Source organism: Salvelinus fontinalis, chromosome 33, assembly GCF_029448725.1.
Source record: "Salvelinus fontinalis isolate EN_2023a chromosome 33, ASM2944872v1, whole genome shotgun sequence".
NCBI lineage: Eukaryota > Metazoa > Chordata > Actinopteri > Salmoniformes > Salmonidae > Salvelinus > Salvelinus fontinalis.
In genome coordinates, this window is record NC_074697.1 from 5113825 (window position 1) to 5138315 (window position 24491).

A 24491-nucleotide genomic window follows, 5' to 3' on the forward strand; every position below is an offset into this window, starting at 1 on the left:
TGGGGATTACTAAATCCTCACTGACAGGTTAGTAGTCTTTATGGGATGACTCTGTCCTCACTGACAGGTTAGTAGTCTTTATGGGATGACTCTGTCCTCACTGGCAGGTTTGTAGTCTTTATGGGATGACTCTGTCCTCACTGACAGGTTAGTAGTCTTTATGGGATTTCTCTGTCCTCACTGACAGGTTAGTAGTCTTTATGGGGATGACTCTGTCCTCACTGACAGGTTAGTAGTCTTTATGGGATTTCTCTGTCCTCACTGTCTGGTTAGTAGTCTTTATGGGGATGACTCTGTCCTCACTGACAGGTTAGTAGTCTTTATGGAGATTACTAAGTCCTCACTGGCAGGTTAGTAGTCTTTATGGAGATAACTAAGTCCTCACTGGCAGGTTAGTAGTCTTTATGGAGATTACTAAGTCCTCACTGGCAGGTTAGTAGTCTTTATGGGATGACTCTGTTCTCACTGGCAGGTTAGTAGTCTTTATGGGATGACTCTGTCCTCACTGGCAGGTTAATAGTCTTTATGGGATGACTCTGTCCTCACTGGCAGGTTAGTAGTCTTTATGGGATTACTAAGTCCTCACTGGCAGGTTAGTAGTCTTTATGGGATGACTCTATCCTCACTGGCAGGTTAATAGTCTTTATGGGATGACTCTGTCCTCACTGGCAGGTTAGTAGTCTTTATGGGATTACTAAGTCCTCACTGGCAGGTTAGTAGTCTTTATGGGATGACTCTGTCCTCACTGGCAGGTTTGTAGTCTTTATGGGATGACTCTGTCCTCACTGACAGGTTAGTAGTCTTTATGGGATTTCTCTGTCCTCACTGACAGGTTAGTAGTCTTTATGGGGATGACTCTGTCCTCACTGACAGGTTAGTAGTCTTTATGGAGATTACTAAGTCCTCACTGGCAGGTTAGTAGTCTTTATGGAGATAACTAAGTCCTCACTGGCAGGTTAGTAGTCTTTATGGAGATTACTAAGTCCTCACTGGCAGGTTAGTAGTCTTTATGGGATGACTCTGTTCTCACTGGCAGGTTAGTAGTCTTTATGGGATGACTCTGTCCTCACTGGCAGGTTAATAGTCTTTATGGGATGACTCTGTCCTCACTGGCAGGTTAGTAGTCTTTATGGGATTACTAAGTCCTCACTGGCAGGTTAGTAGTCTTTATGGGATGATTGTCCTCACTGACAGGTTAGTAGTCTTTATGGGATGACTCTGTCCTCACTGGCAGGTTAGTAGTCTTTATGGGATGACTCTGTCCTCACTGGCAGGTTAGTAGTCTTTATTGGATGACTCTGTCCTCACTGGCAGGTTAGTAGTCTTTTTAGGGATTACTAAGTCCTCACTGGCAGGTTAGTAGTCTTTATGGGATGACTCTGTCCTCACTGGCAGGTTAGTAGTCTTTATGGGATGACTCTGTCCTCACTGGCAGGTTAGTAGTCTTTATTGGATGACTCTGTCCTCACTGGCAGGTTAGTAGTCTTTTTAGGGATTACTAAGTCCTCACTGGCAGGTTAGTAGTCTTTATGGGATGACTCTGTCCTCACTGGCAGGTTAGTAGTCTTTATGGGATGACTCTGTCCTCACTGACAGGTTAGTAGTCTTTATGGGATGACTCTGTCCTCACTGGCAGGTTAGTAGTCTTTATGGGGATGACTAACTCCCCACTGACAGGCTAGTAGTCTTTATGGGATTACTCTGTCCTCAGTGGCAGGTTTGTAGTCTTTATGGTGATTACTAAGTCGTCACTGGCAGGTTAGTAGTCTTTATGGGATGACTCTGTCCTCACTGACAGGTTAGTAGTCTTTATGGGATGACTCTGTCCTCACTGGCAGGTTAGTAGTCTTTATGGGATGACTCTGTCCTCACTGGCAGGTTAGTAGTCTTTATGGAATGACTCTGTCCTCACTGGCAGGTTAGTAGTCTTTATGGGATGACCATGTCCTCACTGGCAGGTTAGTGGTCTTTATGGGGATTACTAAGTCCTCACTGGCAGGTTAGTAGTCTTTATGGGATGACCATGTCCTCACTGTCAGGTTAGTAGTCTTTATGGGATGACTATGATTTATAGCATCACACAGCACAGAAACGCATCACACAGAAATGTGGTTGAAGAAAACACTTCCTGACTTCAGTAGACTACTACTGGTTAGTCATCCATGATTGTTCCATTTGGTAAGCACTAGCAGAACTTGACGTTGTTCCTGTCTCCTCTGTTTCTCCAGGTTTACAGTGGGGAACCCCTCCATGCGGCGGCCGCCCCCACTCAGCCCCCGGGACCCCTCCAGTGACCTGTACGACTCGTGTGTAGACAACTGGGTGGACCCCCAGATCTATGTTATCTTTAACGACGACCAGAGCTACCCCTACTTTATCATCCAGTACGAAGAGGTTCCCAGTACCGTGGCTATCTGACACGAGAACAGACCGAACTAAACCTAGTACTGTGGCTGAGAACAGACAAGTCCGAACCAAACCTAGTACTGTGGCTGAGAACAGACCAGACCGAACCAAACCTAGTACTGTGGCTGAGAACGGACCGAACCAAACCTAGTACTGTAGCTGAGAACAGACCAGACCGAACCAAACCTAGTACTGTGGCTGAGAACAGACCAGACCGAACTAAACCTAGGACTGTGGCTGAGACCAGACCGAACCAAACCTAGTACTGTGGCTGAGAACAGACCAGACCGAACCAAACCTAGTACTGTGGCTGAGAACAGACCGAACCAAACCTAGTACTGTGGCTGAGAACAGACCAGACCGAACTAAACCTAGGACTGTGGCTGAGAACAGACCAGACCGAACTAAACCTAGGACTGTGGCTGAGACCAGACCGAACCAAACCTAGTACTGTGGCTGAGAACAGACCAGACCGAACTAAACCCAGTACTGTGGCTGAGAACAGACCAGACCGAACCAAACCCAGTACTGTGGCTGAGAACAGACCAGACCGAACTAAACCCAGGACTGTGGCTGAGAATAGACCAGACCGAACCAAACCTAGTACTGTGGCTGAGAACAGACCAGACCGAACTAAACCCAGGACTGTGGCTGAGAACAGACCAGACCGAACCAAACCTAGTACTGTGGCTGAGAACAGACCAGACCGAACCAAACCTAGTACTGTGGCTGAGAACAGACCAGACCGAACCAAACCTAGTACTGTGGCTGAGAACAGACCAGACCGAACTAAACCTAGTACTGTGGCTGAGAACAGACCACACCGAACTAAACCTAGGACTGTGGCTGAGACCAGACCGAACCAAACCTAGTACTGTGGCTGAGAACAGACCAGACCGAACTAAACCCAGTACTGTGGCTGAGAACAGACCAGACCGAACCAAACCTAGTACTGTGGCTGAGAACAGACCAGACCGAACTAAACCCAGTACTGTGGCTGAGAACAGACCAGACCGAACCAAACCTAGTACTGTGGCTGAGAACAGACCAGACCGAACTAAGCCCAGGACTGTGGCTGAGAACAGACCAGACCGAACCAAACCAGAGCTACCTCATACTGCATCATCAGTATGAAGAGTTAACCAGTACTGTCAACATCTGAGACCTATTGGTTCCTCCCTACACCCGTCATCCACAGCAGCTTCCGTCTGTATGCTGTTGGTGAAGCCCTTAAACTGGACAGTAGATTGCGTTTCATTTGTACACAATGCTGTGTGAATAGACATTAGCGTCTGCCATTTTGGGTCTGAACAGTTTAATTTGGACACAATGCTGTGAGAATAGACATTAGCGTCTGCCATTTTGGGTCTGAACAGTGGACAGTTTAATTTGGACCCGATGCTGTGTGAATGGATAATTGCCTTGACGTCTGCCATTTTGGATCCCCATCAGGACTGAACAGTGGACAGAGTCACTGAGACTCAGTGCTGGAGTGACCGCATAACGTTTCTGTTTATAACATGACCCCCATCTCTCTCTCTCTCTCTCTCTCTCTCTCTCTCTCTCCCTAAGACCTCTTTCTCTCAGAGGGCAGACATATTTGGTGAGATAAGCTGTACGTACGTTCCTCTTGTTTATATTTGAACTGTGTGCCTTTTGTTCATAAAAATGTTTATTTATGTTAGTTAAATGTAACATTGAGTAAATAAATAATCTAAAAGAGAAAATCATAGCCCTGTCCAGGCTGATTTTATTGCCAAGTTTTATATTTCATTGGCAGTTGAGTACACTCTTTCTCCAGCCTCAGCAAACACTGGTCCTGTTTTATGGTCCTACTGTAAGTAGCCAATATGCAGCCAAGACAGAAAGTTAAATGCAGTCAGAGACTAAAGTAGCGCTGACGCGCTCAGCTACCCCCTCAAGATGCTGAGCCTGTCTGGCAGGGTTGGTCCAACAAAGACAGAGCCCCCTGATGGGTGAGCATAATACACAAGGAATTTCTCCAAGCTGCTAATGAGAACCTTGACGACCTTGTACCTAGCCGGTGGGGATTCTGGTGGGGTGCCCCCAACCAGGCAGTGGCAGTGCTGGCAACACTAGCTGCAGTAACCCATGGTGAGGGGGTCACACGCTGACAATCAGAGAGGGGGCAAATTATTGTGGCCCTGGTGGCACAAAATAAAAGGTCTGAATGCACAGAGATTCTTGGGGAAATGGCCACAACAGCATGTGTGTGTTTCAGGGTAGGGGGGTGTATCTGAGAACCATCAGCAAGGACTTGACATTGGTTAATCAAATCTTCCATTCTTGGTCAATGTTGCATGGCCTTCTCAAACAGCTACAACTGTATATGCATTCACACATCAAGTCTTCTCTTGAGTTGGGCTCAGGGATAGAACAACTGTTGAACATCTGAGCTTGTGGTTGTTTGTGGTGGAGAGAGGGGTCGAGTGTGTAACGGTGTGTGTGTGTGTGTGTGTGTGTGTGTGTGTGTGTGTGTGTGTGTGTGTGTGTGTGTGTGTGTGTGTGTGTGTGTGTGTGTGTGTGTGTGTGTGTGTGTGTGTGTGTGTGTGTGTGTGTGTGTGTGTGTGTGTGTGTGTGTGTGTGTGTGTGTGTGTGTGTGTGTGCGTGCGTGTGTGTGTGTGTGTGTGTATCCCACATCTGTTGCTATGGGGTAATTCAAGGGTTTTTCTTTATTTTTACTATTTTCTACATTGTAGAATAATAGTGAAGACATCAAAACTATGAAATAACACATATGGAATCATGTAGTAACCAAAAAGGGTTAAACAAATCAAAATATATTCTATATGTGAGATTCTTCAAAGTAGCCACCCTTTGCCTTGATGACAGCTTTGCACAGTCTTGAACAAATAAAGAAAAACCCTGGAAGGAGTAGGTGTGTCTAAACTTTTGAATGGTCCTGTATATTTGTTTTATAAATAACTGTATATGGTACAATCGACGTAAGTGGTTTGAAAATGATTTTGGCAGATAATCTGCTTCTGTTCTGGGGGTGGCATTCTGTGCTCTTTTTAAAGGACCCATTTTTGTATTTTATTTATTTCACCTTTATTTTTTCCAGGTAGGCCAGTTGAGAACAAGTTGTCATTTACAACTGCGACCTGGCCAAGATAAAGCAAAGCAGTGTGACAAAAACAACACTACAGAGTTAACACAGTCAACAGTCAATAACACGATAGAAAAATCTATGTACAGTTCGTGCAAATATAGTAAGATCTACCAATCTATCAAAGGTCCTATGATACAGTGGTGTTCTGCCATTCACTGGGACATATTTACCTGGCTAAAAGAGAAAGAATCTAATATCTATTGGTTACAGGAAACCCATTCAACAATAGACTAAGTTGTGTGGAGAAAGGACGGTGGGGGTAGATGGATTCTGTAACGGCTGTCGTCTTCCTCCTCGTTTGAGGAGGAGAAGTTAGAAGGATCAGAGGACCAATGCGCAGCGTGGTAAGTGTCTATCACGTTTATTATCAAACATAGACTGAACACTAAGAAATACAAAATAATAAAGGTGAACATAAATGAAACCGAAACAGTTCTATCTGGTGCAAACACACGAAGACTGAAGACAACCACAAAACAAAGGAACTAAGGTCAGAACTTGACAGATTCTTTTAAATATGTTATTGGAGCATAAACTGATTTGGCCCATTCATCTATAATGTCCAAATAATTATAATCCATGCCTCTTTGGAAAAAAAAATATTTATATATATATATATGTATAATTGATCAAACCAACAAGCAAGACTCTATTATTATGGTGGGAGATTATAATACGGTTTTAAATATCTCTATGGACCGTAAAGGAAGGAGGAATTTTTTTGCAAATGTATAGATTTTTTTTTGCAAATGTATAGAAAACAAACAGAAACCTTATTTATATATAAGTATTCAAACCCTTTGCTATGAGAGTCGAAATTGAGCTCAGGTGCATCCTGTTTCCATTGATCATCCTTGAGATGTTTCTACAACTTGAATGTCCACTTGTGGTAAATTAAATTGTTTGGGAATGTTTTGAAAAGGCACACACCTGTCTATATAAGGTCCCGCAGTTGACAGTGCATGTCAGAGCAAAAATCAAAACATGAAGTCGAAGGAATTATCCGTAGAGACAGGATTGTGTCGAGGCACAGATCTGGGGAAGGATACCAAAAAAATGTCTGCTGCATTGAAGGTCCCCAAGAACACAATGGCCTCCATCATTCTTAAATGAAAGAATTTTGGAACCACCAAGACTCTTCCTAGAGCTGGCTGCCTGGCCAAACTGAGCAATCAGAGAATCTGAGCAATCGGAGGAGAAGGGCCTTGGTCAGGGAGGTGACCAAGAACCTGATGGTCACTCTGACAGAGATCCAGAGTTCCTCTGTGGAGATGGGAGAACCTTCCAGAAGGACAACCATCTCTGCAGCCCTCCACCAATCAGGCCTTTATGGTAGAGTGACCAGATGGAAGCCACTGCTCAGTAAAAGGCACATGACAACCCACTTGGAGTTTACCAAAAGGCACCTAAAGGACACTCAGACTATGAGAAACAAGATTCTCTGGTCTGATGAAACCAAGATTTAACTGACGTTGCCCTTTTTGGACACCGCGAGCACCATCCCACTACCTCGGCACCATCTCTCTCTGTCTCCTACAACCAGGCTGCTGTGGTCAGAGAGGTTGTAAATTCCTAGGGAAGATCCTGCCTCATGGCCAGACAGTATAGAGAGAGAGTGAGTGTCATAGAGAGAACAAAGGAATATCTTCCACCTCACAGAACTGGAGAAACGAACAATATTTATGTTCTGGAGAAGGTATAAAAGATCGGTGAAGAATCCAGCTACGAACTGGTCCGTTTGGTTCAATTTTGTGAAACTCATGGGAGACAATATGGTCACATTACCATAACCCTGTTTATACAATAGCCTCAGATATGAGGCTTACATTTAATTGTTGTTTAAGATGAATGAGTGAGGATGATACTGTTTGTGAAATTGTGTAATGTGATTTTGGACTGTTTAATGAAGGAAACTCCAATTCCCTTTGGAGTTTAACTAAATCAGAGGACCGCCCATGAGTACAGTTATGGTCTGGGCGTCCTGGGACAAGCCCTTTTCTGCTCTTCCGAATAAAACCCCCACCTGGGTTTTCTATCACCAGACCAGCTTACCTCGATAACGAGAGGGCCAAGGTTTGAGAGAAGACCGAGCTTACCTCAATTACGAGATGGCTAAAGGTTGCAGACCAGCTTACCTCGATAACGAGAAAGCCAAGGTTTGAGACCAGACTGCTGAACTTTTAACCATCCCACGTGGTTAAACTCTTAGACTATCGATACCGACAGAATAAGAGCAAGTCTTTGATATTAATTACTAGTCTGCAGCTAGGAATTCGGTATCATTGAACGCGAAGACCGACAACCGCCGAAACATCTATTCTATAACGACATTAATGAATGTCACTCTGAACTATCCATTCTAACCACGACAGAGAGAGAGAGGGCGGACAGACTCTCCAACCGACGACACACTGAGCGTAAATATATATATATTGATTGCAATTGTTGCCGAATGAGTGAGCGTTCATGTGCAAAGGATTAGCATTTAATTTCTTATAATTATCACTCTGTCTAACAAGCGCCATGCCGGTTTAGCCCACTAGGGCACATCCCCCTATCATTTCTTTGAAAACATCTAATTTGTTTGTTTGTGTGATGCATTTCTGTGAATTACTTAGTTAGTAAATAAATCATTTTAAGACAATTGATGTATGGATGACTCATAGTAAAGGCTGGGTTTGTGCAGATAACCAACAATTTACGACGTTTGGAATGAGACTAACGTGAGGTAAATAATAATTCATTAATCAGAAGACTAAGTGATAAGATATTAAAATATCTGAAAGTTATATTAGGAAAATTATAACTTTGTAATCTGAATATTTTCCTTGGTGCCCCGACTTCCTAGTTAATTACAGTTACATGATTAAGTATTTTAATCATGTAATAATAATTACAGAGAATTTTTGATAACGATAAGTCTTCAGTTTTAATGATGCCAAAGACACGACAATGCCTAGCTTCACGTCTGGAGGAAACCTGGCACCGCTCATCACCTGGCCAATACCATCCCCAAGGTGAAGCATGGTGGTGGCAGCATCATGCTATGTTTTTCAGCGGCAGGGACTGGGAGACGAGCCAGGATCGAGGGAAAGATGAAAGTACAGAGAGATCCTTGATGAAAATCTGCTCCAGAGCGCTCAGGACCTCAGACTGGGTCTAAGGAAATGATGCAGACAATTACATTGATCGAAGCCACAATCTATCTGCAATATTAAAGCTGATCTCCCCCCTAAATTAAAAAAATAAAGAGTATAATGGTATTTGCTATTAGTGATAATGTCAGAGAAGATAGTGTTTGGAGGAGACATTTCCTTGGTGGCCGGTAAACCGTGCCAATATATCCTCCAAACACAGGATTTGAGGGCATTGTCACTTTTATACAACAGGTTATCAACATATTCAAATAATGATTGACAGACTTTCACTAGAAATATTTATTTTGATTAATTTGTTCATACTATTTTGTCCTTAGACCACTAGATAAAGTCCCGACACAAATCTAGGGTTTCTTCCCAAGCCAGCCGGCTGGTCGTTCATTCTATCGTTTCGGTTGCTAGAGACGCGACATAGTCGTGTTCTATATCTATGTACCCAGTCGTGTTTTATATCTATGTACCCAGTCGTGTTCTATATCTATGTACCCAGTCGTGTTCTATATCTATGTACCCAGTCGTGTTCTATATCTATGTACCCAGTCGTGTTCTATATCTATGTACCCAGTCATGTTCTATATCTATGTACCCAGTCGTGTTCTATATCTATGTGCCCAGTCGTGTTCTATATCTATGTACCCAGTCGTGTTCTATATCTATGTACCCAGTCGTGTTCTATATCTATGTACCCAGTCGTGTTCTATATCTATGTACCCAGTCGTGTTCTATATCTATGTACCCAGTCGTGTTCTATATCTATGCACCCAGTCGTGTTCTATATCTATGCACCCAGTCGTGTTCTATATCTATGTACCCAGTCGTGTTCTATATCTATGTACCCAGTCGTGTTCTATATCTATGTACCCAGTCGTGTTCTATATCTATGTACCCAGTCGTTGGTTCTAAATGTTCCGTTGCCATGCTGGCTGGCAACATTCTTATCGTTCGCTTGCTAGCTAGCCAACTAAAGCTAACACAGTCACGTCAAACAGTGCAGCCAGAATAACAGCAAAGTAGCGGTTTAGTGACATGTATTTGGACACATCCATAACAATTGAAATGTGCTCTCTCATCAGGACACTGTTCAGAGGAGCTAGCCAACTACACAGCTAACGCAATCACTTGAAACTGAAGCTGGAAAGATGGCACACTAGGTGTATTTTCTTTCTTTTGACTTTCTTTTTTGACATGTTAATCCTCAATTGGACAGTAGAGACTGAATTTCAATATTGAAACGATGTTGAAAAGGTCAGAGAGACGGACAGGAAGGTCTATACACATCTCTGCTGTAGAAAAGGTCAGAGAGACGGACAGGAAGGTTTATACAAATCTCTGCTGATGTAAGCAAATCCTAGTCTAAAAAAATGGAAGATAACGTTACAAATAAAAAAAATCCTTTTTTACAATGGAAATCAGGTTTATAAATTGCCTGGCTGGGTTGATGAGACCGTGGATTGCTCAGTGAGATGGAACAGTAAATAAGCGTTTCAACATCATAGCCTTGTGGAATAGACACTGGCTGGAAAGCGGTTTTAACAAATCAGCATCCAGGATAAGACCCACCCGTTGTATAAAATAATATAATGCTGCGTGATATTTGATACATTATAGCAGAAAACCATGGTCATGGTTTCATGTGTCTGTCTGATCACCCTGTTCTTATTTGAAGCATGTGGAGGCAAACGAGAAGTAAATAATTTCCCTACCCATCCAGTCCAATCCTTACTCCCAACACAAACCCTTTCTTCTCTCACTTCCCTGTCCCCTCTCTCTTTCCCTCCTCTTTCACCTTTCTCCCCCATTCCCCAGAGTGCCTGAGTTCTGAGGTTAATGGAGTCCAGAACTCCAGAGAGAGGCCTGGCAGAGGAAGCAGCCTTCCCCAGCCTGGAGACAGCGTGCTGGGGTAACAACAGCAGGCCTCTTCCCCTGTCCTGGATCCCCTCCAACCAAGCTCCTCGGCCAACCTTCCCTCTGCTTGATTTATTTATGAAGTTTATTTGAACAATGTACAACAAAAACATAAGTCTCAGAAATTAGAAGTGACGTGTTGCACCAGATTTATCTAACAACTAACTCATTTATATCTGCATTCCCTCTCTATTTATCTTCCTTTCTCTTGTTGTTTACATAAAGGTCTATTTTTCACATTATGTCCCACCCTCTTTGTTTTCTTTACTGGCCTTGTTTTGCTATAGCATTCCCTATCTCTTATTCACTCTCCTGTATCCTCTCCCTCCCTCTCCGTCTCTCTCTCTCCGTCTCCGTCTCTCTGTCTCTCTCTCCTCGGTCTCTCTCTCTCCGTCGCTGTCTCTTTCCGTCTGTCCCTCGCTCTGTCTCTCTGTCCCTCCCTCTCCGTCTCTCTCTTTCCTTCTCTCTCTCCCCGTATCTCTCTCTCCGTCACTCTGTCTCTCTCCTCTGTCTCTCTCTCTCTGTTTCTCTACCTCGCTCTCTCTCTGTCTCTCTCTCCCTCCCTCTCTCTCTGTTTCTCTCCCTCGCTCTGTCTCTCTGTCTTTCCCTCCATCTCCGTCTCTCTTTCCTTCTCTCTCTCCGTCTCTCTCTCTCTCTCTCTGTCTCTCCTCTGTCTCAGGTCACTGTGTCGTGTAAGTCTGTCATGCTAAGCTCTGCTCTTCAGGCTGGAAAGGGGGAGGAGAAAGAGAAAGAAACTAAGGGAGGAGTTATTTTCTCTCCCTCTTAGTGCCTGTCTGCTCTCCTCGTGTGTATGCAAGAATGTGCAGGTTGCCTTCTTTTCTCTTCACCCCTCCTCCCCTCCTCCCCCTCTCTTCTTTTCTCTCCTCCCCCTCTTTCTCTGCTCAATCCCTTTTTCTCTCCTCCTTCTACCTTCCTATTCTCCTCCCATCTCTCCTCCTCCTCCTTCTGCCTTCCTATTCTCCCTCCCATCTCTCCTACTCCTTCTTCTTCCTTCATATTCTCCCTCCCATCTCTCCTCCTTCTGCCTTCCTATTCTCCTCCCCCTCTCTCCTCCTTCTACCTTCCTATTCTCCTCCCCTTCTCTCATCCTTCTACCTTCCTATTCTCCTCCCCTTCTCTCCTCCTTCTACCTTCCTATTCTCCTCCCCCTCTCTCCTCCTCCTTCTACCTTCCTATTCTCCCTCCAATCTATCCTCCTTCTTCTGCCTTCCTATTCTCCCTCCCAACTCTCCTCCTCCTTCTACCTTCCTATTCTCCTCCCCCTCTCTCCTCCTTCTACCTTCCTATTCTCCCTCCCAACTCTCCTCCTCCTTCTACCTTCCTATTCTCCTCCCCCTTCTCTCCTCCTTCTAATACCTTCCTATTCTCCTCCCCCTCTCTCCTCCTTCTACCTTCCTATTCTCCCTCCCCCTCTCTCCTCCTCCTTCTACCTTCCTATTCTCCCTCCCCCTCTCTCCTGCTCCTTCTACCTTCCTATTCTCCTCCCATCTCTCCTCCTTCTGCCTTCCTATTCTCCTCCCCCTCTCTCCTCCTTCTACCTTCCTATTCTCCTCCCCTTCTCTCATCCTTCTACCTTCCTATTCTCCTCCCCTTCTCTCCTCCTTCTACCTTCCTATTCTCCTCCCCCTCTCTCCTGCCTTCCTATTCTCCCTCCCAACTCTCCTCCTCCTTCTACCTTCCTATTCTCCTCCCCCTCTCTCCTCCTTCTACCTTCCTATTCTCCCTCCCAACTCTCCTCCTCCTTCTACCTTCCTATTCTCCTCCCCCTTCTCTCCTCCTTCTTCTACCTTCCTATTCTCCTCCCCCTCTCTCCTCCTTCTACCTTCCTATTCTCCCTCCCCCTCTCTCCTCCTCCTTCTACCTTCCTATTCTCCTCCCATCTCTCCTCCTTCTACCTTCCTATTCTCCTCCCCCTCTCTCCTCCTACTACCTTCCTATTCTCCTCCCATCTCTCCTCCTTCTGCCTTCCTATTCTCCTCCCACTCTCTCCTCCTTCTACCTTCCTATTCTCCTCCCCTTCTCTCATCCTTCTACCTTCCTATTCTCCTCCCCTTCTCTCCTCCTTCTACCTTCCTATTCTCCTCCCCCTCTCTCCTCCTCCTTCTACCTTCCTATTCTCCCTCCCAACTCTCCTCCTCCTTCTACCTTCCTATTCTCCCTCCCCCTCTCTCCTCCTCCTTCTAACTTCCTATTCTCCCTCCCCTCTCTCTTCCTCCTTCTACCTTCCTATTCTCCCTCCCCCTCTCTCCTCCTCCTTCTACCTTCCTATTCTCCTCCCATCTCTCCTCCTTCTGCCTTCCTATTCTCCTCCCCCTCTCTCCTCCTTCTACCTTCCTAATCTCCTCCCCTTTTCTCATCCTTCTACCTTCCTATTCTCCTCCCCTTCTCTCCTCCTTCTACCTTCCTATTCTCCTCCCCCTCTCTCCTCCTCCTTCTACCTTCCTATTCTCCCTCCCATCTCTCCTCCTTCTTCTGCCTTCCTATTCTCCCTCCCAACTCTCCTCCTCCTTCTACCTTCCTATTCTCCTCCCCCTCTCTCCTCCTTCTACCTTCCTATTCTCCCTCCCAACTCTCCTCCTCCTTCTACCTTCCTATTCTCCTCCCCCTTCTCTCCTCCTTCTTCTACCTTCCTATTCTCCTCCCCCTCTCTCCTCCTTCTACCTTCCTATTCTCCCTCCCCCTCTCTCCTCCTCCTTCTACCTTCCTATTCTCCCTCCCTCCCCCTCTCTCCTGCTCCTTCTACCTTCCTATTCTCCTCCCATCTCTCCTCCTTCTGCCTTCCTATTCTCCTCCCCCTCTCTCCTCCTTCTACCTTCCTATTCTCCTCCCCTTCTCTCATCCTTCTACCTTCCTGTTCTCCTCCCCCTCTCTCCTCCTTCTACCTTCCTATTCTCCTCCCCCTCTCTCCTCCTCCTTCTACCTTCCTATTCTCCCTCCCAACTCTCCTCCTCCTTCTACCTTCCTATTCTCCCTCCCAACTCTCCTCCTCCTTCTACCTTCCTATTCTCCTCCCCCTTCTCTCATCCTTCTACCTTCCTATTCTCCTCCCCCTCTCTCCTCCTTCTACCTTCCTATTCTCCCTCCCCCTCTCTCCTCCTTCTTCTACCTTCCTATTCTCCCTCCCCCTCTCTCCTCCTCCTTCTACCTTCCTATTCTCCTCCCATCTCTCCTCCTTCTACCTTCCTATTCTCCTCCCCCTCTCTCCTCCTACTACCTTCCTATTCTCCTCCCCGTCTCTCATCCTTCTACCTTCCTATTCTCCTCCCCTTCTCTCCTCCTTATACCTTCCTATTCTCCTCCCCCTCTCTCCTCCTCCTTCTACCTTCCTATTCTCCCTCCCATCTCTCCTCCTTCTTCTGCCTTCCTATTCTCCCTCCCAACTCTCCTCCTCCTTCTACCATCCTATTCTCCTCCCCCTCTCTCCTCCTTCTACCTTCCTATTCTCCCTCCCAACTCTCCTCCTCCTTCTACCTTCCTATTCTCCTCCCCCTATCTCCTCCTTCTTCTACCTTCATATTCTCCTCCCCCTCTCTCCTCCTTCTACCTTCCTATTCTCCCTCCCCCTCTCTCCTCCTCCTTCTACCTTCCTATTCTCCCTCCCCCTCTCTCCTCCTCCTTCTACCTTCCTATTCTCCCTCCCCCTCTCTCCTCCTCTTTCTACCTTCCTATTCTCCTCCCCTTCTCTCATCCTTCTACCTTCCTATTCTCCTCCCCTTCTCTCCTCCTTCTACCTTCCTATTCTCCCTCCCATCTCTCCTCCTTCTTCTGCCTTCCTATTCTCCCTCCCAACTCTCCTCCTCCTTCTACCTTCCTATTCTCCTCCCCCTCTCTCCTCCTTCTACCTTCCTATTCTCCCTCCCAACTCTCCTCCTCCTTCTACCTTCCTATTCTCCTCCCCCTATCTCCTCCTTCTTCTACCTTCCTATTCTCCTCCCCCTCTTTCCTCCTTCTACCTTCCTATTCTCCCTCCCATCTCTCCTCCTCCTTCTACCTTCCTATTCTCCTCCCCCTTCTCTCCTCCTTCTACCTTCCTATTCTCCTCCCATCTCTCCTCCTTCTACCTTCCTATTCTCCTCCCCCTCTCTCCTCCTTCTACCTTCCTATTCTCCTCCCCCTCTCTCCTCCTTCTACCTTCCTATTCTCCTCCCCCCTCTCTCCTCCTTCTACCCTCCTATTCTCCTCCCCCTCTCTCCTCCTTCTACCTTCCTATTCTCCTCCCCCTCTCTCCTCCTTCTACCTTCCTATTCTCCCTCCCATCTCTCCTCCTCCTTCTACCTTCCTATTCTCCTCCCCCTCTCTCCTCCTTCTACCTTCCTATTCTCCTCCCCCTCTCTCCTCCTTCTACCTTCCTATTCTCCTCCCCCTCTCTCCTCCTTCTACCTTCCTATTCTCCCTCCCCCTCTCTCCTCCTTCTACCTTCCTATTCTCCTCCCCATCTCTCCTCCTTCTACCTTCCTATTCTCCTCCCCATCTCTCCTCCTTCTACCTTCCTATTCTCCTCCCCCTCTCTCCTCTTCCTTCTGCCTTCCTATTCTCCTCCCCCTCTCTCCTCCTTCTACCTTCCTATTCTCCCTCACTCCCCTCCTTACTTTCCTTTTCTTAAATTCTCCACACCCTTCTGTCTATTCCTCTCTCTCTTCCCCCCTCCCTCTCTCTGCTGTGGAAGTCATGCGGCGGACACAGGCAGGTTTGTTTGCTTGACTGCCCTCCAGGAATGATAGCTGGGACACATAAACACTCCTTTATAAGCCCACAGGCTGCTGGAGCGACTGCAGAGAGGATGAGAAGGAGGAGAAGGGAGAGAACAAGATTAAATGAGAGGAGCGATGAGGAGAAATCGAGAGGTGGATTATGACAACGGAGGCTAAAGGATCGAGGCCTGCTGAAGTGTGATACTGTACTAAACGTTGATGACTTATTGATCCATACAGACTGGTTTAAAACTCGCTGGATCGTGGATCATTTAAGAAGCCTGTCCTGCGTCCACCTCTCTCTCTCTCTCTCTCTCTCTCTCTCTCTCTCTCTCTCTCTCTCAGGCAAACTAAACACTATGCAGGCAACACTAGAGATATTAACCCACACACTGGTTTGCAGACAGTTATGTGAGACCGCTGTATATCTCAGGGTTCAGTTGGGGCTCAGCTAACGTTACACACACTAATTCGATTCAGTGAATAATTCAATGTTTCGTTGTTGCTCCAATGAATGGCGTACTTCACCGCTTCTCTCTGTCTCACAAACACACATTATTTCATACTACTTGTGTACACACATACAACCATTACAGTGCCTTGCAAAAGTATTCATCCTCCTTGGAGTTCTTCCCATTTTGTTGCATTACAACCTGTAATTAAAATGTATTTTTTATTTGGATTTCATGTAATGGACAAAAGAGTCCAAATGGGTGAAGTGAAATGAAAAAAATAATTTGCTTCAAAAAATGTAAATAAAAAATAAAACAGAAAAGTGGTGCGTGAATATGTATTCACCCCCTTTGCTATGAAGCACCTAAATAAGATCTGGTGCAACCAATTACCTTCAGACGTCACACAATAAAGTCCACCTGTGTGCAATCTAAGTGTCACGTGATCTGTCACATGATCTCAGTATATATACACCTGTTCTGACAGGCCCCAGTCTGCAACACCACCAAGCAAGCGGCCGATGAAGACCAAGGAGCTCTCCAAACAGGTCAGGGGCAAAGTTGTGGAGAGGTATAGATCAGGGTTGGGTTATAAAAAAATATCAGAATCTTTGAACGTCCCACGGAGAACCATTAAATCCGTTATTAAAAAATGGAAAGAATATGGCACCACAATAAACCTGCCAAGAGATGGACGCCCACCAAAACTCACAGACCAGGCAAGGAGGGCATTAATCAGAGAGGCAACAAAGAGACCAAAGATAACCCTGAAGGAGCTGCAAAGCTCCAGAGCGAAGATTGGAGTATTTATCCATAGGACCACCTTAAGCCGTACACTCCACAGAGCTAGATTTACGGAAGACTGTCCAGAAAAAAAGCCCTTGCTTAACTTCTTATGGCTGCAGGGGCAGTATTGAGTAGCTTGGATGAAAGGTACACAGAGGTGCCCATAGTAAACAGCCTGCTCCTCAGTCCCAGTTGCTAATATATGCATATTATTATTCATATTGGATACAAAACATTCTGAAGTTTCTAAAACTGTTTGAATTATGTCTGTGAGTATAACAGAACGCATATGGCAGGCAAAAACCTGAGAAAAAATCCAAACAGGAAGAGGAAATTCTGAGGTTGGTCGATTTTCAACAGCCCCTACAGAACACACAGTGGAATATGGATGAGTTTTCACTTCCTACGGCTTCCACTAGATGTCAACAGTCTGTAGAACCTTGTCTGATGCCTCTACTGTGTAGTGGGGCCGAAGGAGACAGGAAATAGTCAGGTCTACCATGGCCTGGCCATGCTCTGACCATGCACATTCACATGAGAGGGAGCTCTGTTCCATCGCACATCTGAAGTCAATGTAATTCTCCGGTTGGATCGTTACTGAAGATGTATGTTAAAAACATTCTAAAGATTGATTCAATACATCGTTTGACATGTTTCTACTGACTGTTATGGAACTTTGGGACATTTCATCAGCTTTCAGTGAACGCGCTTTCTGACTTTGGATTTGTTTACCAAACACGCTAACAAAAATAGCTATTTGGACATAAATGATGAAGATTACCAAACAAAACAAACATTTCTTGTGGAAGTGGGAGTCCTGGGAGTGCATTTGGATGAAGATCAGCAGTGTGTGTGAAGATTTAAGTGAAGTGAAGTGAAGATTTAAAGTGAAGATTTATAATGCTTTTTATGAGTTTTGTTGACTGCACAATTTGGCGGGTAACTGTATGGCTTCCTTTTGTGGCTGAACGCTGTTCTCAGATTATTGAATATTGTGCTTTTGCCATTAAGCTTTTTGAAACCTGACACAGTGGTTGCATTAATAACAAGTGTATCTTTAATTCTTGTGTAACATGAAGTCCTATGAGTGTCATCTGATGAAGATCATCAAAGGTTAGTGATTCATTTTATCTCTATTTCTGCTTTTTGTGACTCCTGTCTTGTGACTCCTGTCTTAGGCTGGGAAAATGACTGTTTTTCTGTGATTTTGCGATGACCTAACATAATCGTTTGTGGTGCTTTCGCTGTAAAGCCTATTTGAAATTGGACACTTTGGTGGGATTAACAATAAGATTACCTTTAAAATGGTATAAGATACATGTATGTTTGAGGAATTTTAATTATGAGATTTCTGTTGTTTGAATTTGGCGCCCTGCACTTTCACTGGCTGTTGTCATATCATCCCGTTAATGAGATTGCAGCCATAAGACATTTTTAAAGAAAAGAATAAGCAAACATGTTTGGTGTTTGCCAAAAGAAATATGGGAGACTCCCCAAACATATGGAAGAAGGTACTCTGGTCAGATGAGACTAAAATTTAGCTTTTTGGCCATCAAGGGTGGCCATCAAGGGTTTGCCATCAAGGGTTTGCTATGTCTGTTGCAAACCCAACACCTCTCATCACCTCGAGAACACTATCCCCACAGTGAAGCATGGTGATTGCAGCATCATGCTGTGGGGATGTTTTTCACCGGCAGGGACTGGGAAACTGGAAACTGAAACCTTTTTCAGTCTTCCAGAGATTTGAGACTGGGACAGAGGTTCACCTTCCAGCAGGACAATGACCCTAAGCATACTGCTAAAGCAACACTCGAGTGGTTTAAGAGGAAACATTTAAATGTCTTGAAATGGCCTAGTCAACACCCAGACCTCAATCCAATTGAGAATCTGTTATATGACTTAAAGATTGCTGTACACCAGCAGAACCCATCCAACTTGAAGGGGCTGGAGCAGTATTACCTTGAAGAATGGACAATAACCCCAGTGGCTGGATGTGCCAAGCTTATAGAGACATACCCCAAGAGACTTGCAGCTGTAACTGCAGCAAAAGGTGACTCTACAAAGTATTGACTTTGGGGGGGTGAATAGTTATAAACGCTCAAGTATTCTGTCGTTTATTTTTCTTACTTCTTGTTTGTTTCACAATAACACATATTTTGCATCTTCAAAGTGGTAGGCATGTTGTGTAAATCAAACGATACAAACCCTCCAACAATATATTTTAATTCCAGGTTGTAAGGCAACAAAATTGGAAAAATACCAACGGGGGTGAATGCTTTCACAAGCCACTATAATGATACTCAATGCACATACACACACACACACACACACACACACACACACACACACACACACACACCTGTACTAAGTGACGTTTGCCTACAGCTCATTAAAACGCACAGCTCAATTATTCAGTAGGTCTGAACAGGTTTTGTCTGGAGGAATAGAAGAAAGATGGAGAGATGGAGGGATTGAGAGAGGAATGGAGGGATTGAGAGAGGAATGGAGGGATTGAGAGAGGGATGGAGGGATTGAGAGAGGGATGGAGGTGAAGGTGGAGGGATTGAGATAGAGGGATGGAGGTGAAGGTGGAGGGATTGAGGTGAAGAGATGAAGGTAGAGGGATGAAGGTGAAGGTGGAGGGATTGAGGTGAAGATATGAAGGTAGGGGGATGGAGGTGAAGGTGGAAGGATTGAGGTGAAGGGATGAAGGTAGAGGGATGGAGGTGAAGGTGGAGGGATTGAGGTGAAGATATGAAGGAAGAGGGATGGAGGTGAAGGTGGAGGGATGGAGGTGAAGGTGGAGGGATGGAGGTGAAGGTGGAGGGATGGAGGTGAAGGTAGAGGGATGGAGGTGAAGGGATGAAGGTAGAGGGGTGAAGGTGGAGGGATGGAGGTGAAGGTGAAGGTGGAAGGATTGAGGTGAGGAGATGAAGGTAGGGGGATGGAGGTGAAGGTGAAGGTGGAAGGATTGAGGTGAGGAGATGAAGGTAGGGGGATGGAGGTGAAGGTGGAAGGTTTGAGGTGAAGAGATGAAGGTAGAGGGATGGAGGTGAAGGGATGAAGGTAGAGGGATGGAGGTGAAGGGATGAAGGTAGAGGGATGGAGGTGAAGGTAGAGGGATGGAGGTGAAGGTGGAGGGATGGAGGTGAAGGTAGAGGGATGGAGGTGAAGGTGGAGGTGAAGAGATGAAGGTAGAGGGATGGAGGTGAAGGGATGAAGGTGGAGGGATGGAGGTGAAGGGATGAAGGTAGAGGGATGGAGGTGAAGGTGGAGGGATGGAGGTGAAGGTGGAGGGATGGAGGTGAAGGTAGAGGGATGGAGGTGAAGGTGGAGGGATGGAGGTGAAGGTAGAGGGATGGAGGTGAAGGGATGAAGGTAGAGGGATGGAGGTGAAGGGATGAAGGTAGAGGGATGGAGGTGAAGAGATGAAGGTAGAGGGATGGAGGTGAAGAGATGAAGGTAGAGGGATGGAGGTGAAGGTAGAGGGATGGAGGTGAAGGTGGAGGGATGGAGGTGAAGGTGGAGGGATGGAGGTGAAGGTGGAGGGATGGAGGTGAAGGGATGAAGGTAGAGGGATGGAGGTGAAGAGATGAAGGTAGAGGGATGGAGGTGAAGGGATGAAGGTAGAGGGATGGAGGTGAAGGTGGAGGGATGGAGGTGAAGAGATGAAGGTAGAGGGATGGAGGTGAAGGGATGAAGGTAGAGGGATGGAGGTGAAGAGATGAAGGTAGAGGGATGGAGGTGAAGGTGGAGGGATTGAGGTGAAGAGATGAAGGTAGAGGGATGGAGGTGAAGGGATGAAGGTAGAGGGATGGAGGTGAAGGTAGAGGGATGGAGGTGAAGGTAGAGGGATGGAGGTGAAGGGATGAAGGTAGAGGGATGGAGGTGAAGGTAGAGGGATGGAGGTGAAGGGATGAAGGTAGAGGGATGGAGGTGAAGGTGGAGGGATGGAGGTGAAGGTAGAGGGATGGAGGTGAAGGGATGAAGGTAGAGGGATGGAGGTGAAGGTGGAGGGATGGAGGTGAAGGTGAAGGTAGAGGGATGGAGGTGAAGGTGGAGGGATGGAGGTGAAGGTGGAGGGATGGAGGTGAAGGTAGAGGGATGGAGGTGAAGGGATGAAGGTAGAGGGATGGAGGTGAAGGGATGAAGGTAGAGGGATGGAGGTGAAGGGATGAAGGTAGAGGGATGGAGGTGAAGAGATGAAGGTAGAGGGATGGAGGTGAAGAGATGAAGGTAGAGGGATGGAGGTGAAGGGATGAAGGTAGAGGGATGGAGGTGAAGAGATGAAGGTAGAGGGATGGAGGTGAAGGTGGAGGGATGGAGGTGAAGGGATGAAGGTAGAGGGATGGAGGTGAAGAGATGAAGGTAGAGGGATGGAGGTGAAGGTGGAGGTGAAGAGATGAAGGTAGAGGGATGGAGGTGAAGGGATGAAGGTAGAGGGATGGAGGTGAAGGTGGAGGGATTGAGGTGAAGGGATGAAGGTAGAGGGATGGAGGTGAAGGGATGAAGGTGGAGGGATGGAGGTGAAGGTGGAGGGATGGAGGTGAAGGTGGAGGGATTGAGGTGAAGAGATGAAGGTAGAGGGATGGAGGTGAAGGTGGAGGTGAAGAGATGAAGGTAGAGGGATGGAGGTGAAGGGATGAAGGTAGAGGGATGAAGGTGAAGGTGGAGGGATGGAGGTGAAGGGATGAAGGTAGAGGGATGGAGGTGAAGGGATGAAGGTGAAGGTGGAGGGATGGAGGTGAAGGGATGAAGGTAGAGGGATGGAGGTGAAGGGATGAAGGTAGAGGGATGGAGGTGAAGAGATGAAGGTAGAGGGATGAAGGTGAAGGTGGAGGGATGGAGGTGAAGGGATGAAGGTAGAGGGATGGAGGTGAAGGGATGAAGGTAGAGGGATGGAGGTGAAGGGATGAAGGTAGAGGGATGAAGGTGAAGGGATGAAGGTAGAGGGATGGAGGTGAAGGGATGAAGGTAGAGGGATGAAGGTGAAGGTGGAGGGATTGAGGTGAAGATATGAAGGTTGAGGAATGGAGGTGAAGGGATGAAGGGATGAAGATAGCGGGATGGAGGTGAAGGTGGAGGGATGAAGGGATGAAGGTGGAAGGATGGAGGTGAGGAGATGAAGGTAGAGGGATGGAGGCAAAGGTGGATGGATTGAGGTGAAGAGTTGAAGTTAGAGGGATGGAGGTGAAGGGATGAAGGATGGAGGTGAAGGTAGAGGGATTTGAGGTGAACGGATGAAGGTAGAGGGATGGTGAAGGTGTAGGGTTTGAGGTAAAGAGATGAAGGTGGAGGGATGGAGGTAAACGGATGGGTGGAATCACTTGAACGTACATTTAGTCCTTTCTAGCATGGCCATCTAGTGAATAGCGTTGTTCAGGGCACATTTTTTTTTACAATTTTTTTATTTATCCATTATTTTACCAGGTAAGTTGACTGAGAACACATTCTCATTTACAGCAACGACCTGGGGAATAGTTACAGGGGAGAGGAGGGAGATGAATGAGCCAATTGTAAACTGGGGATTATTAGGTGACCATGATGGTTTGAGGGCCAGATTGGGAATTTAGCCAGGACACCGGGGTTAACACCCCTACTCTTACGATAAGTGTCATGGGATCTTTAATGACCTCAGAGAGTCAGGACACCCGTTTAATGTCCCATCCGAAAGACGGCGTCCTACACAGGACAGTGTCCCCAATCACTGCCCTGGGGCATTGGGATATTTTTTAGACCAGAGGAAAGAGTGCCTCCTACTGGCCCCCCAACACCACTTCCAGCAGCATCTGGTCTCCCATCCAGGGACTGACCAGGACCACATAGATATCGTTCTCTACCAACTCCAAGTTGAAACCCCATTCTGGCTTCAAGCTCCGGTATGCAGTACCCTAATGTCTTCGTCACTCTCACACACACACTCACTTCCTGGTCTAAGCTCAGGTTCGTACTGCTCCCATGATGCCCAGCTGTAACCAATGAACTTTCCAGTTGAGCTTGTTTTACTCCTTTCACATTTCTGCCCTAAGCCTATAACTGGGCTAGCCACCAAATATGTGCAGACTTGTGTCCGAACTGTGCTTGACCTTTTATCAGGGATCTTTGCTGGACCCAGTGCTCGTGAACTTGTAGACCCCAAACTGAGGAAAGGGGTGTGTATGTGGGTGTGTGTGTTTGTGGGGGGGGGGGGGGGGGGGGGGGGGGTTGGCACGGCACAATGCACTGAGGGGTCGGACATAGCATGTCTGTTCGACCTCCACCTCACCTCGGGGTGTCTTTCTCTCTGTGACCTCTGAACTATTAGCTGTCTGCCTGCTTACTGTCACGTCTGGCTGTGTAGTCCCTTGACTGTAAGACTGACATTGAACGGCAGCTGGGTGTATCTTTATACAGTATGACACTTATATGAGCACTCCTTCAGAACTGAGAAGATCTCCCTGAGCTTCGTCCTGTCTACGATGATGTCACTTCTCTCCTTTTAGTAAAGAACAGCATCAGTCTTACTGGGCATGCTTCTTCCTGTCTACGATGATGTCACTTCTCTCCTTTTAGTAAAGAACAGCATCAGTCTTACTGGGCATGCTTCTTCCTGTCTACGATGATGTCACTTCTCTCCTTTTAGTAAAGAACAGCATCAGTCTTACTGGGCATGCTTCTTCCTGTCTACGATGATGTCACTTCTCTCCTTTTAGTAAAGAACAGCATCAGTCTTACTGGGCATGCTTCGTCCTGTCTACGATGATGTCACTTCTCTCCTTTTAGTAAAGAACAGCATCAGTCTTACTGGGCATGCTTCGTCCTGTCTACGATGATGTCACTTCTCTCCTTTTAGTAAAGAACAGCATCAGTCTTACTGGGCATGCTTCGTCCTGTCTACGATGATGTCACTTCTCTCCTTTTAGTAAAGAACAGCATCAGTCTTACTGGGCATGCTTCGTCCTGTCTACGATGATGTCACTTCTCTCCTTTTAGTAAAGAACAGCATCAGTCTTACTGGGCATGCTTCTTCCTGTCTACGATGATGTCACTTCTCTCCTTTTAGTAAAGAATAGCATCAGTCTTACTGGGCATGCTTCTTCCTGTCTACGATGATGTCACTTCTCTCCTTTTAGTAAAGAACAGCATCAGTCTTACTGGGCATGCTTCTTCCTGTCTACGATGATGTCACTTCTCTCCTTTTAGTAAAGAACAGCATCAGTCTTACTGGGCATGCTCCGTAGAGCTCCACATTTTGTCTCTTTCATAAACCTAGTAACTATTAAATGATCTCTTTTTAAGTTCTATCCGTTTCCCTCTCTTTCACACACACTCTATATCCTATCTCTCAATGTCAGGGCTTTATTGGCATGGGAAACATGTTAACTCTGCCAAAGCAAGTAGATAATAGTAGATTAATAAGTAAGTAGATAATAATAAGTAGATAATAAACAAAAGTGAAATCAACCAAAATGAACAGTAAACATTACACTCACAGAAGTTCCAAAAGAATACAGACATTTCAAATGTCATATTATATGCAAATAGTTAAAGTGCAAAAGGGTACAAAATATATAAACATAAATATGGGTTGTATTTACAATGGTGTTTGTTGGTTGCCCCTTTTCTTGTGACAACAGGTCACAAATCTTGCTGCTGTGATGGCACATTATGGTATTTCACTCAGTAAATATGGGAGTTTATCAAAATTTGAACGCATAGAAGGTCCTTTTTGCCTTGTCTCTCAGATCGTTCACAGCTTTGTGGAAGTTACCTGTGGCGCTGATGTTTAGGCCGAGTTATGTATCGTTTTTTGTGTTCTCTTGGGCAATGGTGTCTAGATGGAATTTGTATTTGTGGTCCTGGCAACTGGACCTTTTTTGGAACACCATTATATTTGTCTTACTGAGATTTACTGTCAGGGCCCAGGTCTGACAGAATCTGTGCAGAAGATCTAGGTGCT

General features: G+C 46.0%; 1 protein-coding gene across 2 annotated transcripts in view; it reads left to right on the top strand.

Annotated features, from left to right (window-relative positions):
• Nucleotides 1-4136, top strand: part of tiparp (TCDD-inducible poly(ADP-ribose) polymerase) — a 36812-nt gene extending 32676 nt beyond the window's left edge. For both annotated transcript variants that reach the window (XM_055895055.1, XM_055895054.1), the window contains exon 7: nt 2229-4136. In XM_055895055.1, the coding sequence (XP_055751030.1) occupies nt 2229-2418 (190 nt within the window). In that variant the 3' untranslated portion in view covers nt 2419-4136. The remainder of the gene's footprint in view (nt 1-2228) is intronic.
• Nucleotides 4137-24491: the final 20355 nt, after the last annotated feature.